Source organism: Cuculus canorus, chromosome 5 (assembly GCF_017976375.1).
Source record: "Cuculus canorus isolate bCucCan1 chromosome 5, bCucCan1.pri, whole genome shotgun sequence".
Taxonomy (NCBI): domain Eukaryota; kingdom Metazoa; phylum Chordata; class Aves; order Cuculiformes; family Cuculidae; genus Cuculus; species Cuculus canorus.
This window is the reverse complement of record NC_071405.1, coordinates 46,379,518-46,398,205: the sequence shown is the minus strand read 5'-3', so window position 1 is coordinate 46,398,205 and position 18,688 is coordinate 46,379,518. Positions and strand designations below refer to the sequence as shown.

General features: G+C 39.9%; 2 protein-coding genes across 2 annotated transcripts in view; one reads left to right on the top strand and one right to left on the bottom strand.

The window, feature by feature from the left end:
• IFTAP (intraflagellar transport associated protein) overlaps positions 1-12,312 on the bottom strand; it is a 50,416-nt gene extending 38,104 nt beyond the window's left edge. Inside the window, 1 exon segment of the mRNA XM_054068846.1 lies at positions 12,083-12,312. The gene's annotated coding sequence lies outside the window, so the exon portion shown is untranslated.
• Positions 8,502-14,500, top strand: RAG2 (recombination activating 2). Its single transcript, XM_009557572.2, has 2 exons — positions 8,502-8,603; positions 12,609-14,500. The coding sequence occupies exon 2, from the start codon at positions 12,623-12,625 to the stop codon at positions 14,213-14,215; it is 1,593 nt and encodes a 530-aa protein (XP_009555867.1). The 5' UTR covers positions 8,502-8,603; positions 12,609-12,622; the 3' UTR covers positions 14,216-14,500.
• Positions 14,501-18,688: the final 4,188 nt, after the last annotated feature.

The window sequence follows — 18,688 nt, the reverse complement described above, 5'->3', positions numbered from 1 at the left end:
GCAAGACTTGCCTTTCCTGAACCTGTGTTGACTGGGCCTGATCACCTGGTTCTCTTGCATGTGCTTCATGATAGCACTCAAGATCACCTGTTCCATGACTTTCCCTGGCACTGAGGTCAGGCTGACAAGCCTGTAGTTCCCTGGATCCTCCCTGCAACCCTTCTTGTAGATGGGCACATCATTAGACAGCCTCCAGTCTAGTGGAACTTCCCCAGTCAGCCAGGACCGCTGGAAGATGATGGAAAGGGGTTTGGAAAGGACATCTGCCAGCTCCTTCAATACTCTTGGGTGGATCCCATCCGGCCCCATAGACTTGTTCGTGTCTAGCTGGGCAAGCAAGTCTCTCACCGCCTCCTCTTGGATCATGGGAGCCTCATTCTGCTCCTTTAACTCCTGGGTTTGTACACAGAGGGAACAACTTTCCTTGCTATTAAAGACTGAGGCAAAGAAGGCATTAAGTACATCAGCCTTGTCCTTATCCCCTGTCACTGTTGTTCCTTCTGCATCCAATAGGAACTGAATATTCTCCCTAGTGCTCCTTTTCTTGTTCATGTATTTGTAGAAAGATTTTTTATTATCTTTCACAGACTTAGCCAATTTGATTTCTAGTTGGGCCTTAGCCCTCCTGATATTTTCCCTGCACAGTCTCACTTCCTCCCTGTAGTCCACCCAGGGAAGCCTGCCCCTTCCTCCAAAGCTCATAGACCTTCTTCTTCTTTTTGATGCATCTCAAGATCTCCCTGCTCAACCAAGCTGGCTTTTTCCCTCACCGGCTCCTTTTCTGGAACATAGGGATGGCTTGCTCCTGAGCTGCCAGGATTCCATTTTTTAAGAGCACCCAGCCCTTTTGGGCTCCCTTGCCCTGAAGGACTGTCTCCCATGGGACTTTGCCAACCAACCTTCTGAACAGGCCAAAGTCTGCCCTCTGGAAGTTTAATGTGACTGTTTTGCTAATTCCCTTCTTTATCCCACCTAGAACTGAAAACTCTATCATCTCATGATCGCTTAGTCCCAGGCATCTCCCAACCATCACATCTGCCACAAGACCTTCTCTATTCACAAACAGCAGGTCCAGGAAGGCATCCTCCCTTGTTGGTTCACTAACCAGTTGTGTGAGGAAGTTGTCTTCCACACACTCCAGGAACCTCCTAGACTGCTTCCTTTCTTTCTGTACTCCCAGCAGATACCTGGAAGGTTGAAGTCTCCCACGAGGACAAGAGGTAGAGATTTAGAGACCATCCTCAGCTCTTTATAGAAGAGCTCTTCAGCTGCTTCCTCTTGGCTGGGTGGTCTGTAACAGACTCCCATCACAATGTCTGCCCTCTTGTGGGCTCCTCTGATTTTAACCCATAAGCACTCAGTCCCTTCCTTATCATAATCCAGCTCAAGGGTATCGAAGCACTCTTTAACATAGAGGGCTATCTCACCTCCTTTTCTACCCTTCCTGTCCTGCCTGAAGAGTTTATACCCCCCCATAGCTGTACTCCAGTTATATGAGTCATCCCACCACATTTCTGTGATGGCAACATCATAGTCACCTTGCCCTACAACAGCTTACAGCTCCTCCATCTTATTGCCCATGCTGTGTGCCTTGGTGTAAATGCACTTCAGCTGGGCTGACGAACCTTCAGCCCTCATAAAGGAAATAGAGTTCATTCCCAGTTGACTGGTCCTTGGAATAACTAACTCCACAGTTCCAGTTTCATTCTTGCTATCCCCAGCTGACTTTATAAGACCTTTATAAACATCAATGAAATAAACTTCACAATAGTCCCATGAGGAAGAGCAAACAAACATTATTTCAAATGACAGATAAAAAAAAAACTGAGTCACAAAGAGTTTAAATTATTTATATGCAAATTAGAGGAGGGGTGGCAAGAAGGTTTATATTCCTTTACTCAAAAATGCTCTACGAAGCTGGAAAATTGAAAAGCAATACGGGGCAACAGTTCTATCCTTAACCAAACTGAATGCCAGCTTTCTCAGTGCCACATTCTACAGCCACTAAAAAAAAAAAGAAAACAAAACACCCCACAAAAAAACAAACAACAACCACAAACAAAAATAAAAACAACAAAAAAACCCACAAGAAAATTCCCTGGCTATTTCATACACAGGAAAAGATTACTTTCTCAAGACTAACAGCTTTTTGTACCAGAAAATGGAACAAAGTTTTACTCAAGTCAAAGCAGTAAATCCAGAACAGCTCTCCAATATAGCCAGTGTAGCATTACAGGCAGTAGTATATAAGAACTGCTATCAACTATGTCAAAGGTATTTATCTTGGCTCAAGAAAATAAAATAACTTGTAATTCACAGGTAATGCCACATTTTTTCTTCCAAAGAAAAAAAAAAGAATGTATTTTGGAATGTGACTTCACTAAATTATTCATATTTTAATAAACCCTAAATTGGAAAAGAGTGGAGAAAATCCTATTTGTCATTTTGGTATCCATCCTCCATTGCATTTTAAGAGAACATCACAGGGTTGCTTAAAAAAGTCCAAAGCAAGAAATGCAGAAGAGATTACTGAGGTGATAGTCCAACCAACCAAATCTTCTCTTGCACAACTGTTATTTTCATCTACAGAATCATCACCATGGAGAGTAAAAATCAGCTAGGTCCTAATAAAAGCTTAGGTTCTGTCAGAAGTACAGCCATTCACTCAAACAATAGAGAAGAAAGACTGGCAGCTAAAACTACCTGTCCCTCCCTGTTTTCAGTTATTTTGAAGAAATGCAGGGTGCTATTGCACCATCCTAAATAAAAACAACTACAGCGAACAGCATTTGGAAAACATCTACTATCGCTGGAACCAAACATACAGTTACAATGATGGAACAACAGAAGTGTTCCGAAACATATCTCAACCTGTCAAGGTTTTTCTACTTCTCATTTTCATTCCACTTTGGTTTTCAACTGATTCCTACCTACTTTATCACTGAGTCTTAAATAGACACCATACTGTGTCAACTACAGAGAAGTTTTGTGATGCAAACAGCTGAAACCAGGCTGACCAGGAGATTCTCACCTTTGCTAAGGAGCTAACCAACAGATTCTACACAAGTAAAAGGCTTCAGCAATCATCCGATATACAGGCTCAAGGCAATGACTTCTTCGAACTGTCATGAGAAAAAAATAAAAAATGTACAAGAATGGACTGGAAACACCCACAATTTATTAACTGGATACAATCACACCTTTATGAATGAAATGACTGCATTGTTCTGCTAAAGAGTAACTACTACTGATATCAAAAAAACTTATCTTTCCCAAAAGGCATCAAACTAAACTTGAGGTTTCAAGGAAAGTAAGGCAAGGATACCTGATCTTTTCCCCATGCTGGCTCTAGATAGTTTTAGAATCAAATATCAGTAAGGGATGCATTCAAGCAGCAACTATACTTTATTTTGCATTTCACTCCTGCTCCTCCATCCAAATTACCGTAATGAGATTTCTTGAGGCAATCATTCATAAAGACTTGCTTATCAGCAGCAGACTGTGCAAAATCAATTTTATTTCTCAAAATCCATTTCTCTTCCCAGCAGTTTAAGCCAAAGAAGAAATCCCTCCATGGAATCACAGAGGCAGGTCAAGTGATATAAGCATGATTTCAATTATGCAGTTTTTAGTTCTACTAAACAAAAAAAAATGTGGTAGAATATAGGCTTCCTGTCTAATGATGCATTTCTGAGTGCTTTATTAGGTTTTTTGTAAAAAAAATATAATACAATATAGGCAAGGGAAGAAAAAACAAGATTCTTCATTTTCAAATGGAAAGAGAAATAAGCTAATCCTCTCTACAAACTTATTAAAATGTTATATAATTTTATTTTTCTAGGAAAAAAAATATGCTTCCCTAGTGCTTCTGGCATAGGTTAAAATCAAGTTTCCAGACTATGAATCTGCTCTCCCAAAAGTCATTCTCAATAAAGCCAGAAATATTCAGAAATGTTTATTTATAGATCATTCATAGGTTCTGGAAAAACATAGATACACCTGTTCTCAAGATTTTATAACCTATGTCTGTACAAATCAGGCTGAACATAAATACATTATTTTTACATCTTATACCCTGTTACCACTGGACAATGCCTGATCTTGCTCCCCTAAAGAGAGGGCACAGTAACTACACCTATCACAATATTTTCAAAGGGATCTTTAATACTTCAAATGTAGCTAACCTCTCATAAAAGCAATCCTACTGCCTTACAACCTGCAATACAGAACTAAGCACAAGCACTTCTATTAACACCTCTTATCCACAAGGGTTTAACACATCAATCTGCACTAAAGAACGATTCTGGAGACTCAACACAAAAGTTGTCATTAGCGATGGGGCAGGCTGGTAAAGGCAACGCAGAAATCGTCTCTAGGGGGTAGTTTGCTCACAGAGTAGGTGTACAGGCAAGTCTTAAGTGTGCAGTAAGTTGTCAATGGACTAAGTACAGAATCAGAGCTTGTTACTGCCTCCCTAAGGACACTGAGAAAGTATACTGTGATTCAGGACATTAGAGTCACCTCTCCGGCCTGGGCCAGGAGCTACACAATAGCATGCTTTTACAACATCCCAATCTGCCCCCTAGACAGCAGTACCCTAAAAGTCACCCCATGTAGTATATGTATCCTTATATTTGTGTAAATTTTGCTCAAGAAAGCTGGTCTAATTACACACAAAATGAGTGACCTAGGTCCTGTATTATCAGCTAAGTTATCAGCGATCAGCTAAGGTAAACTCAGTTTGAAGAGCAAAGATTAGTAGTATTTTTTGAAGAAAAATATGTGATTTCCACTCCTTGCTGTGATACTACCATTTTCCACAACAGTGAGTGGAGTATTGATTTGCTACAACATTACTACAGCAATGAAGAATCGGGTACCACCTTTGCAAAAGGAATAAGCCTGTATCAGACAACTGCAATCAGAATCAATTTAAGCCTGCTCCCAAAAGGGCCGCCACTACCTTTGTTCCCTCTTCACTCCTCAGCTTTTCATTCCAGCCCATCTCTTGGACAGATAAAATAAACTACCAATATAAAACCCGAAACTAAACTAAGCAAATACATATGTCCTGTTTTAAATACATGTTTTCTGATCTGCCTTACAGCCATACAATTCTGAGCAACTGCAGAAAGGGACAGCAGGAACATGAGGTGTGAGCCAGGGAAGGATGCAGGACTGCCACTTTTGGCAGATTGTCATAGCTGTTTATGTAACCATGAACGCACAGCCTTATCAGGAACACCACTTACAAATGGCCCAGAAACCTGTGCTTCCTCCATACTAGCAAAAGTAGATATTACTAGAATACTCACACCCAAATTACTGCTAGAGCTGGAGCGTGGAGAGCAGATCATCATCCCCCATAGTGCAGAGAGGCATGTAAAGCCAGAACTCAAGGCTATCTTCAACCAATATTTGTTAGCTATGGACTGTGGTTGCTACCTTGACATCCCACAATGGCACTACAAAAGTGCACCAGGGTGATTCTGGGCATTCCTGCCCTGAGAAAGATAAAACATTTTCAGTAGGACAGCACAGGAAGATTATGCACTTTCCAAAAGGCAGCCAACTGTTTCCTTCTTGTCTAGACATCTGCAAAGTTACAGTTAAAAAGGAAAGTCTTCCCTGCTTTACCACCCTGCCCTACTTTTCTCCCATTTCGTCCCTGCTACCCAACACCTGAAAGGACGCAGAGCTCCTGAAGCAAACCTGACAGCAGCAAGCTCTGGCCAGGATCAGGTGTGGGTCAACTGAAGTATGGGAACAAACTAAAAGAAAACCTTTCAATTACTAAGGATAAAAACTTTCAGATGAGGTTTCCTGCAGTGACTCTCAATTCAATGTGATCTGGAACAGCTAATATCAATTAAACCAACCGGATGTTAGACAGCTGCCTTCAAGAGGAGGCCTTAGGAGGACACACTTAATGAATCAGCCAATTTGCAAGGATGGGAGCTGCAACTGCTTGCATTAGTGCACTACTGAGTCAAAAACACGTGCCTCTTATGCCCAGTTTTAAGGGATATAGCCACGGGTTTTAATTCAAGCACATTGATCCTGTTTGATTTCAGTACAGTTAAACTCATACATGATCAGAAGGTCATTCTAATGAATCTCCAATGGCTTCAAAAGCACTGCTCCTATTAAAGACTACCTGGAGGCCTATGACAAAGGTAACATTTTCCGTGCACCAAGCACTCCTCTAAAACACAGCAGCCACTGTCCCCTGGACTGCGATCGTCTTTGGTTTGACAGTCAAAACACAAAGCTGAATTCAATCAACTATTTTAGACTTGGCCTCCAAATAAACCCCTATTCCCTACATGTTAAATACTGTTTATTCATGGGTTTAAATTAGATAGAAAATTGAAAACTGTAGGATGCTGGACTCCTTGTGCCGTTTTTTCACAGATTTCAGCACATAGTCATGGATAAATATCCAGAACATTTGCATTCTAGCAGACTTAGCCAACACAAACAAGTAAGGCAGCCTTCCCTTTAACTGCTGAGCTGGACTACATTACTGCAACCTAAGGGGAGCCAGCTACATTCCACCTCAGAGATGACTGTGTTTTACTGGCAGAAAATATGCCAAAAAGCCTGGAAATATCTCAACGCAATCTGGAATAATTTGGAATGATTTGGGATGAAGATGATGTAAACCACATTATTTTAAGTAAGTAATTGCAGAAGAAGAAAATCAAGTTAAAAAAGGCATTTCCAGAAAAGTGAGTAGCCTGCTAAAAACATGCTACCTACGTCTACGTTATCAAAACAGAATTTGTGAAGGAAAAGTCTATTGTTTCATTTTCGCACAAGTTCTCTGCCAAATAAATACAGATTGCAAACCCAAGATATTTTTGCTATGACTGGACAGCTCTGAACATTATTTTCCTGCCTTGTACTTACACTATTCTGAAGCTATTTGCTGCAAGTTCCTTCAAAGTAGTTTGTCACTGACAGTTAGAGAAGACCAGCTTGGAGAGACCATGTTCTCATCCAAAACTGACATGCTGTTGCCAACAAACTTTAATTTCTCTGTCTTCTCAGCCACAGTAAATGGAAAAAGAAAATTCTAAAGATAAGCACATCAACCGGCAGAAGGAGAAGAAAATGAAAGTAAAATATTAAATAAGACACAATTGGGGGTTGATTTTTTTGCTTAAACATTTGTAACTCTTTTGCCAGATCTTTGATCACAAACCCAAACAAGGATCAGATTATGTCAAACACTTGGATAGGAAGCCATCAAATATGATCTAGATGCTACTGAAAACAGAAATAAACGTGATCTTATTGTCCTTAAATTTGGGGGAAGTTAAGTTCCTCAGCAGTCAACTGTGCAGTACAGTCTACTTTTATATTTGTTTCAGAAATAACAGGCCCATATGGATGTTAAGGCTGTTATATTTCAGATGAGAAACACCACCACATCCTACCAGCATTACAATTATTCAACGTCTTAAGACCATTTTCGCAGACATTCAGTATGAATACAAAGAATACATTCAGTATTCTTTGCTGTACCAATCAAATTACATTTCAAGCTCTTTCTACTTCTATTCTCACAGCAGTTTCAAACGAGAGATATTTCTAAAATACTGTGATATTGTAACTCAGGAGTGGGTGAAGTAAGGCCAGGAAAACAAAAGAAGGAAGCTATGAAGAGTGAGTTGTTTTCCAGGTTTCTCTGTTTATTTGCTGTCCTATGTTATGCAAGTGACTTCTCCTCTGTGCCCCAGCGCCGCTGGCTGTTGAAAAGGTATGTTCCCAGAGGACTATTTTTTGTTGGAGAAAGCACTGTGAAACCGATGCAAAATGCCACAGTTTTTGCAAAGTTTTTTTTTTTTGCAAAGTGCAAAGTTTTATTATTTTTTTAAGATCTGATCAGAAGGCCACTGAAGTAGAAAAAAGAAATTCCTAATGACTTCAGTGGTATTTGAATTGGACTTTTAGTCAGCCCTCACTCACTTCAGTTGCATGCATTTGTCATGTCCTTTTGTCTTTTCAGTGTTACTACATACTTGTAGCGGAACACTCCAGGGAAAGCAGTAGTACACCAATCAGCAAGAGTTGTTTTCTTCTACTAACTATTAAAATTATTTTTTCTTTGAACTCAAAAATTACTTCAGGTTACATTTTTATATTTCAATAGCTCTGAAATATTTCGAAAAAGATCATCAGCTTGTCAGGTTTAGCAGTGTAAAAAATTAAACTATAAAGGGGCACATACTGCAGACATTTACAGTCTAACTAACAGGCTGGCTGTTACCATCACTATCTGTCACTTTGGTCTGGTTCTGTTGCAAAGAGTTAAAGCTTCTGGAAGCTGGTGGTTTTCTTGTTGTGCTTCTGAAGACAACAGAGGAAAAGGAAAAAAAAAAAAAAAAACCCAGTCACAGGCAGTTAGTCACAGTAGACCAAGTTCTCAGGAGCACATCTGCAAATTAAGCAGTCCCCTCCACCAGGCTGTCTCTCCGTGCCACAATCATCCTGTGCTGTCAGAGAAGATTTCTCAAAGTGCTCATATTCACATCCCAATTATATATTCTATTCATATAGAAACTTTTCAGAGGACGTAAAAAAACCCTATCAGCCAGGTACGTCTAACTTACTGTTTTGCCCTAAGCAATCTTGGGTGATACGCTTAGCGAATGTTTTGAGAAATACTATATAAAGATCTCCTTCCTTAAGCCTGTTTATGGAGGACTTCAAAGCTCTGTGGGTGTCTAGATGAGATTTTGATTGTGAAGAATCTGGGAATAGCACTTGCTTTTCAGGTGTATGTTTTTTAATTTTGCAAAGGGCGAGCCTGCAGGTAGGAGAAAAAAAAAAATCTACCATATTGCAAAATATGTATAATTCTACCACAGATATCTGTGTTCACTCCAAATTAAAAATAATTGGAAGCTACTGACAGAATTTAATAGTTACCAGTGTTTACCAACTATTCTGCAATCGATTCTCTCAGTGTCTAGCCAGTTCTGTTCAAATACCCCGTCTTTGTGCAAACAAAAGGTGCTTTAGTTTTCCTACAGTTCTTAAGATGAAATCATTTGTTATCTGGTAGTGTTAAAATTACTGTGAAATTATTATGAATATAGTATTTTTTAATGTTGACATATTAGTATGAAACATCACGCTAAGTAACAGCACTGATTATTCATTGTTCTGCTATTTAAAATGTTTTTGTTGCCTAATCAGGTAACAGGCACAGCACATAGGTGAACAAATATTACATAGGGTCAAGGAGAATAATAAGTAGTAAATACAGTTTGGGACTGACTCAGTGCCTAAACACAGTAATTTAGTGACATTTTATAAACCTTGATTTACTAGGACCTACGGGAGGCTTGCTGCCTTCCATAGCTGGAACTAGAAGATAAGAAAACAAAAAAGGCATCTGAAATGTCCCTTGATGTTTAGGTGCCTGAATCCTACACCATTTCTAAAACACATTCATCCTATACTTCTCAGTGAACACTTAACATAGTTTCTGAAGCAATACCCTATACAAAAAAATTGTAACTATGCTATCTATTTCCATACTAAGCACATTCCAAATTACATTAGACAATGCTTTTAAAAAAGCACTTCCTCTCTTCATTTGATCCTTCTAGAAGTAATCTCCCAAGGAATCTAAGTCTGAATTCCTTGTTATCTATTCTTGTCATATGAATAACTAAAAAGTTAATAAAACCAGCTCAAAATACTGTTTGATTTTCAAATAAAACAGAGGATAATATTAATTTTCTTCTTTCTGTTAGCTTAGCTTCTAGCTCAGATCTCTACAGTTCACTTATCAAATACAGTGGTTATAAAAGTAATGCTGAGGTTCTCACTTATTTGTATAATCCCTGGAGTTGATTTTTTATAAAAATAACAAATAGGAGGAAGTATGACTCAAGTAACCATAACTGGCAATTATGGTTAACATAACTGGTGGAGTTTACGTAACTCCACCCTTCTCTGTTTATCCATCTTTACTTTTCATAGTATCTTTTCCCCTCTGTCTTGTGCTGCATCACAAAAAAACATTTTTCCATTTCCCTCCACATGGCACTCATACTAATTCAACTCAATAGTGACTGGTTTTGAGCATAAAGACATAAAAAAAAAAAAACTTTAAACTTCTTGTTATAAGCTTAGATTTCTACCTTTTGGCCTCCCTGAAGCTCCTTAGGATCAGATGAGTGGCCCAAAGGAATCAGCACTGATGGAATGTTAGAGTGGAGGTCAGCATAGCCACAAATCAACCACATTTATTAACACCATAATTAGCATGAAACAACCTGGAAAACCAAAGCAGTTTCAGCAAGTGCCTAAGGAGATACTTTCGTCAGAGAATCTAGGATAAATATTCTGTTGCTTACTGAACTGCTTGCTTCGGTAAAGTTCAAGAAATATTAAAAGATACCAAGGAGGAAGTGTGTTTAAGTGTGTTTATTTCTACGTGTCTATCAATCTCACCTTTTTCTTTCCTCCACTCTATCCGCAACAGTGTCTTCAGATAGTATACTCTTAAGAACTGAGTACTGCTTGATACTTGGGAAATAGCTTGTGACACTGTGGTCACTAATTAACTGTCATATTCAGAGATTCGTGAAGCATATGTAAGAATATAAAATGAATGCCAATATTTCAATTACATTTTTTTCCATTTTTTGTACTCTTTTTAGACTTAAAATATAAAACAGCAGTCAAATATAGAACACCAGTATTACAAAATATAGAACACTAACTTACAGATGTGCTTGTAGAATCTTCAGTATAGGAGACATATTACTTTTCTAAAAATCTAGTATAAACAAAGAAGCTAAGTAACCACACAATATGAAAGAAAAGACAAAGGAAATCTAATCCAGTAAATCAAACAGTGCAAGATCCTATAACAACACCATTTTTGAATGGCTGTAAGAAACAAGTAGCAGAGATTCCTGTTTAGCATATCATCTGAAGGTAAATAACTTGGTAAACATTTCTTCATGCAAATAATAAGAACAAAACTTGCTGTGCATACTGACATGCTCAGAACACGGATTACTAACTTAATTAACTTGTAACTGAACTGTACCTACAATGTAGTGCTTCTGAAACAGAATCTAAAATGTAGAAAAAACTACCACCTTCAAGGATGAGGCATTAGGACTGTCTAGACAGCAAACAGAACTTGACAATAATATTTGAATGATTCCACAATATGCAAAAAAGATAAAATATTCCATGGACTATTTTTAAAATCAATTCAGTAGTGGCTATGCTTACTCTGAATGTGTGCTCTGGCCTAAGCGCATCGGACCAGGCTTACCTACCTTTAAAAGCATTTAATGGCAGGTCTACATTTGGTCTACAGCAGTTTGCATATCAGGCAGTACAGGGAATATGCACTGATGACAATTTGATGTAATCAACGCCTTCAGTTCCTATGATTTCACAGTGACTTTCACTGACACTATGTTGTTACAGAGTCTCCAGGTTTTGATGTCACATAACTGGAAGATACTGATCCTTCCTTATTAAAAAATCCTTATGTGTCTTGGTTTTGTTGTTACAACAAAATGAAAAGCAGAAGCAAGGAAAATATGAATCCTAAAGATTTCAAAACAAGGAATTATATTTTAAACTGTAAAAGTTTGGTTGTTTTTTTTCCAACCATTGTACATGAAAGCTAGTTCACACCTTTAAATTCTAGGGCCTTGGCAAACGCTGGGACAGAGAACTTGGGTATTTACTAAAAGGCACAACTCCACCATTACCAAAGGACAATGCCAGTGAACCTGGCAGTTGTTTCCCTCTATGGTGTCTGTGCTCTCCAAAGTTATTCACTGTTACTATCCTGGCTGACTACATAAATTCTTCTAGACTTTTTAACAAACAGATAAAAATTAAAAGATACCGCCTGAAACTTGCTCATGAAAGCATGACCAACAGCAAAGACAAAGAATTTGATCACACTATGACAACACCTGGCAGCGAGACTACCGACCCACACTTATGCCGAGCACGCTGTTCAGCACAAGGGTGCGAGTTCACCCCGGCACTAATAGCTTCTGCCTCTTGATGCTTCAGCGATACCTACAGCGTTAGATACACAGATGCCATCAAAACGTCCTTAGGCAAGTCTTGATGTTTTTCACAAACCTCCAAAATATTCAGCTGAGGTCTGCGTCCATTCACGCACGCACTTGGTTGCGCTCCCCGACCAGGAGGCAGGACGTCCCGAGGGCCTGGATGGGGAGGGGAGGGCTGTCCGCCCGACCCCACTCACCCGCCGCCTTCCCGCTCGTCCCTCCTGCCCTGCGTCCTCCCGCTCGGACCGGAACTACCGGCCCCAGCAGCCCGCGGAGCCGCGCGCCTACGCGCTGCTCAGCCCCTCGCGGAGCCGTGCGCGCACATGTCTATGCGCTATAGGTCGAACGGTCCCGCGGCGCTGCTGCGCAGTTCTCGCTTGATTCACGCTTTGGGTTGCAGAAAAGGGTCTCTTTTTTGGTTCTTAGAAGCGTGAACTGAAAAGCAGCTTTAGTACGATTTATCTAAGTACTGTTAAACAACTCTTATAGGGTCTAAAGTATGTTTCATCTGTTTCTTTTGCGTTTTTTTCTCAGCTGTTGACCACAGGATGGCTCAGTCAGCAGATGAAATGTCGCTGCAGGTGGTATCAGCTGTCAGTAATTCGTCGTTGCTGCAACCGGGCTTCTCGCTCCTGAATTTTGATGGGCATGTTTTCTTTTTTGGGCAGAAAGGATGGCCAAAGAGATCTTGCCCCACTGGTGTTTTTCTCCTCGATTTAAAGCAGAATGAGTTCAAAATGAAACCTGCCTTCTTCTCTAAAGACTCGTGTTACCTGCCCCCCCTCCGCTACCCTGCTGTTTGCATGCTCAGAGGCAATGCAGAGTCTGATGAGTACCAGTATATCATTCATGGTGGGAAAACGCCTAACAATGACCTTTCTGATAAGATTTACATTATGAGTCTGGTAAGCAAAAACAGCAAGAAAGCTACTTTCCAATGTGTTGAGAAAGACCTGAGTGGAGATGTCCCTGAAGCTAGATATGGGCATACAATTAATGTAGTTCATAGCCGGGGAAAAACCATGAGTGTTATATTCGGAGGGAGATCATATACTCCTCTTGCACAAAGAACCACCGAAAAATGGAACAGCGTAATTGACTGTTTGCCATCTGTGTTTCTTATTGATTTTGAGTTTGAGTGCTGTACATCATATATCCTTCCAGAGCTTCAAGATGGACTTTCTTTCCACGTTTCAGTTGCTAGAAATGATACAATCTACATTTTGGGAGGCCATTCACTTCAAAGTAACACCAGGTCCCCCAGCTTGTACAAGCTAACAGTTGATCTCCCATTGGGCAGCCCAGCTGTGACCTGTACTATCTTGCCAGGGGGGGTGTCCGTGTCAAGTGCTATAGTGACTCAAATCAGTGATAGCGAATTTATCCTTGTCGGGGGCTACCAGTCTGACAACCAGAAACGGTTGGTGTGTAACACAATAGTTCTGGAAGATAATAAGATAGAGATTGTTGAAAGGGCAAGCCCAAACTGGACACCAGATATTAAGCACTGCAGGATGTGGTTTGGCTGTGATATGGGCAAAGGTTCTGTATTGCTGGGCATTCCAGGAGCCAACAAACAGTTAATCTCAGATGCAAACTACTTCTACATCTTGAGATGCAAAGGAGCAGAGGAAGACAAGGAGGAAGAACTGACAGCACAAATTTGCAGTCAGACATTTACTGAAGACCCTGGAGACTCCCTTCCATTTGAAGATTCAGAAGAGTTTTGTCTTAGTGCTGAAACCAATAGCTTTGATGCTGATACTGATACTTACAATGAAGATGATGAAGAAGATGAATCAGAAACAGGTTACTGGATCACCTGCTCTGCCAGTTGCAATATTGACATTAACACCTGGGTTCCTTTCTATTCAACAGAACTTAACAAGCCTGCAATGATCCTGTGTTCCAGTGGGGCTAGCCACTGGGTCCACGCACAATGTATGGATCTCCCAGAGAGCGTGCTCCTGCATCTCTCAGAAGCAAATGTAAAGTACTTCTGCAATGAGCATGTTGAACTTAATAAAGGCCTACAAACTCCCAAAAAGGTGGTGCACCTGAAAAAGCAGCCTATGAAACCATTGCAGAAAAAGATAACCATGAAATTAACAACACCTGTGAAAAAGTCCTTTTTTGAATAGATTTACACTACTGATTTGTATTCACCTGGGAGAAAATGAAAATGCAGTCAAAGACAGCTAGTAATGGTGGAAACAGAATGGATTATTGGAGTTCAAAGAGATCTTTTTATTTACTTGATTTCAATTATCTCGATATTTTAGTTACATTTCAAAGCTCGTGGATTTATTTTGTTTCTTATGTGCATTTTTGTAATATCTAGATAGGAGCCCCATCATAGAGGGCATTTTGCTAACACACAACCACGTACTGGTAACTTTGTGCTTTAATTTATGCTATAACTTACTCCCCAGTTATCCCCAGTTAGTTGAATGGAACTGCCCATAGAATAAGACATTGTCCCATATACTGAGTGTTGTTAGCATCTGTCCATAAAGAACATTATATCACCCATTTTCACTTTTTTATCTTGGTGAGTAGTTCTATAAATATTTAGCCTAATTTATAAATGCAGTGTTCCATTTTTATTTTGGTATAATGAAATAAAATTAGACTAATTACTCTGGTTTTAAACTAAAGTGGTGGCTTATTCCCTGAAGGTCAGTTTCCTTCAGGGACTTCCATTACGTAAAGCATACTTATGGAGCATTTCATTCTGGATAATTTTTTTTTTGCTTTGAGATGTATCAAATGATTATATGACAATTTGGGCTACAGTTGTGGAATATCATCTCATAGTATCACCTCATTGCTTTTTTAAACCACTGTGCTCAACAACTGCTTTGTGTTTGTATTTTTAAAAATCTAGTAAACTAATAAAGTTTTAATAGAAATTACTGCATTTTTTTCTCCTGCTCTTGAGGTAAATCAAACACTGTAAATCTAAAATTCTACAAAAGGACAGGATGTGTCCATCTGAAGTCTGATGAGGGGTCTAGCTTCACCGCTGCCCCATGCTGTGAGTTCCCACTGACTTCAAAAGTTTTTCCTTCTGATGAACAAGACTTTTACCATTTACTCTAGATCCTCCACTACACATTTCTTTCTCTGACCACCTAGAGTGACTGTGTAGAGTGTGAAAGCTTAAAAGAGCAAGCTGTAGCTCAGAGTGACTAATTGAGCCAACAGGCCAATGTGAGGGTGGAAACAAATGCAGCTGGCAGCTCAAAGCATGAGGAGAGGACTGGATTCAGATTGAAGAAGACATTGTCAAAGTTGAATAGCCCAAGAGTTTACTAACTTTTTTTGTAGAATCTTTTATTGCCTGTTTGTGAAGCCCCACCATTTTCGGCTTTACTTTCTATCTTTTTTACAGCTCCAAACATCTTTTCAAAAAATCAATACCATCTGCTCAACATTTGTGAGCCAACAATAACAGATCAGCATTCACAGTCCCGCTCACCTGCTGGACCCCTGAATAAAAAAGAAAAACAGGAACAGGTGTCAGCCATTTGATCACTATGTGCAGACCCCAAGCAGCCACTCCTTTACAAAGCAGCACATGTGGTGCAGTATTTGGGTCAACACAGGCAGGTATGCACAGTACTTAAAACCTTCACAACTCAAGCCAACAGCGGAGGAAAGTAAAGGGCAACCATAAAAAGCTTCCGTTTCCAACCTTTTCATGTGCTGATGGAGGTTGTGTTTTGGGTATAGCTTGTAAATAGGAAATACATCACCCTGACTCCCCACTCATCTGTGTGGAGTTGGTATAAATTCATAGATTTCAATAACAGCTTCCCATTTCCTTTGTCATGCTACTTTATATAACCTCAGAGCATAGTGTTGGACTTTTTTCCAGGGAATAAATTAATATCATGTCCATGTAAAATCCCCTCAGACTGGTGAAGTACAACAACCCCTTTTATAGGTCATTCATAGGTCTTGCTCAGCTGAATTGTCATTAAAATATACATAAATCATACACTTTTCATAGACGTCATTTACATCAACAAAAGAAAATCCACACCAAAATTAAAGCCACATCATCACAACACCAGCAAAGAGGAACAATATGCTCACACAACAAAACTTCACCCCTCATCTCTTTGCTGTTTTATGAGAAGAAAAGACTCCACAAAATTATGGAGTTCCCTGGCAATGTCCTGTTCTCAGTTTTGCTTGTTGGCTCTCCTAAATACTGTCATTATCTCAAATTCCTCAGACCTCACTATATTGGTCACTTTATGTGACCAATTTGTCTGCTAGTGCAGACGGATAAAAGGATTGAAACATTTTCCAAAGCGAAAGCTTGACACTGGCCTAGCAGAAGCGAAATTCAGCCTGAGGTGAAGTGTAGCTGCTCAGGCACTGGTAGTCTGGTTGCAGTATGTTGGGAGCATGTTTTGAGTTTCCAGTACAGAGTCCTGCAGCTGTAGTGACTCCTTGAGCCCCTAGGCGCAGAGAGCAGGTACGCTCAGCATTTGGCAAGCACAAGCACACATTCGGCCCCTTCCAATTCTTACCTGACTTGTTGTTCTTTACTTTAAGGCTGTGGCTATGAAAAAAGCAATTCACAATCAGACTTTAGTTATTAGATTCCTTATCAGCCTTATAATGTTACTGTATTGTTTATTTCAGCTGTGTTTTTTTTAAATGTATGGTTTATTTGAGCAGGAGGGATAGGTTGCTTGCTCGAACCATGTCCCAGCCTCACAGTGAAGAGCAATACAAGCAGCATTAAATTACAGCTCAGAGACTTTAGTCACTGCAGAAAGAGGTAGTCAAAGTAATATATAATATTACAAAGGCCTCAGACTTAAAGAGATAAATGAACATAATCCTGTAAAGAAGACACTGACAAAGCATTCAAGACTGCAGAAAATACTTAATTCCCTGATAATTCTGATTACAATTCTGAGTCATGTACTTCTTAGAGCATTGATTGGCTCCAAAACGAGCTAATTCAGACAAGATGCTTCTTCCTTAGGCAGGTTAGAATTAGAAGATTAAAAAAAAGTAGCTTTGAGTGCAGAAGTAAATCTCTATTGTATCTGCATCCAACTGGCCTATGTATTTTGTACCCACAGCAAACAGCATCATGATTCCCATCCACATTTTAGTAACACTATGTGATTGTCAGATTTTACAGGAGTAATCTACGGATTTTAACACTGTGAAAGTTGCTTGGACCCTGACGTACCTACAGGAAAGGCACAGCACAAACTTTAGTGGTAGCACTGAAGCATGTGTCACAGCTCAGGGTGACTCATTGCACTAATAGACCGTGAAAAGGAGCAGAAATAAGGCAGCTGGGAGTCCCAAACAAAAGAAAAAGATTGAATTTAGATTGAAAAGGAATCTGTGAAGTTATTTACTGCCAGACTAACTATATTAAAAACAGAAGATCTAGTTTCTTTTTATTCATGATTTGTGGCTATAGCTCTCTCCATGTTTCCTACCACATCGTATTTCAAACAAGACTACCTTCTGGGAAGGAAGTCTCTGAAAATCAAGCTCCAATTTGATGTCTCTACTTGACCTTTGAAAATTGTGACACAAAAGAACATTTTTTCTTTTTAAAAAGCAGACTGTAACCTTATAAACCTGGCGAGAAGGCCTTGTGGGATATATGACATTTGGAGGACACTTGGAGTTCAGCAATCATAAAATGATAGAATTCTCAGTTCTAGAATTAAGAATGAGGGTGAGTAGAATGGCCGGCTTGGACTTCCAGAGGGCAGGTGTTGGACTGTTCAGAAAGCTGGTTGATAAAGTTCCTTAGGAGGCAGTCCTAAAGGGCAAAGGAGCCCAAGAGCAATGGATGCTCTGTAAGAGGGAAATCCCGGCAGTGCAAGAGCAGGCCATCCCCATAAATGAGCCATTGGGGGAAGAAAACCAGCTTGGCCGAGCAGAGAGTTTTGGGTGCATCTCAGAAAAAAGAGAGACATATACGAGCTTTGGAAGAAGGGGAAGGCATCTCAGGAGGATTACAAGGATGAAGTAAGATCATGCAGAGAGAAAATCTGAAGGGCTAAAGCCCGACTAGAATGTAAATCGACCAGTTCTGTGAAAGAGAATAAAAAATGTTTATACAAATATATCAACAACAAAAGGAGGGCTAAGAAGAATCTCCATCCTTTGCTGGATGCAGAGGGAATGATAGGATGAGGATAAGGCTGAGGTACTTAATACCTTCTTTGCTTCAGTCATTAATAGTAAGATGTTCTCTGGGTACTCAGCCTCCTGAGCCAGGAGACACAGAGGGAGAGCAGAACAAAGCTCCAATGATCCAAGAGGGAATAGTTAGAGACCTGCTTGGCCAATTAGACATTCACAAGTCTAATTCACAAGTCTAATCCCAGCCAGATGGGATCCACCCAAGGCTATTAAGGGAGCTGGCAGAGATGCCCACCAAACCCCTTTCAAATATTTACCAGCAGTCCTGGGTGACTGGGGAAGTTCCACTCGACTGGAGACTGGCAGATGTTACATCAATTTAAGAAGGGCTGGAGGGAGGATCCAGGGAACTAGATCCTGTCATTCTAACTTTGGTGCTGGTAAGGTCATGGAGCAATTTATCTTGAGTGCTATCA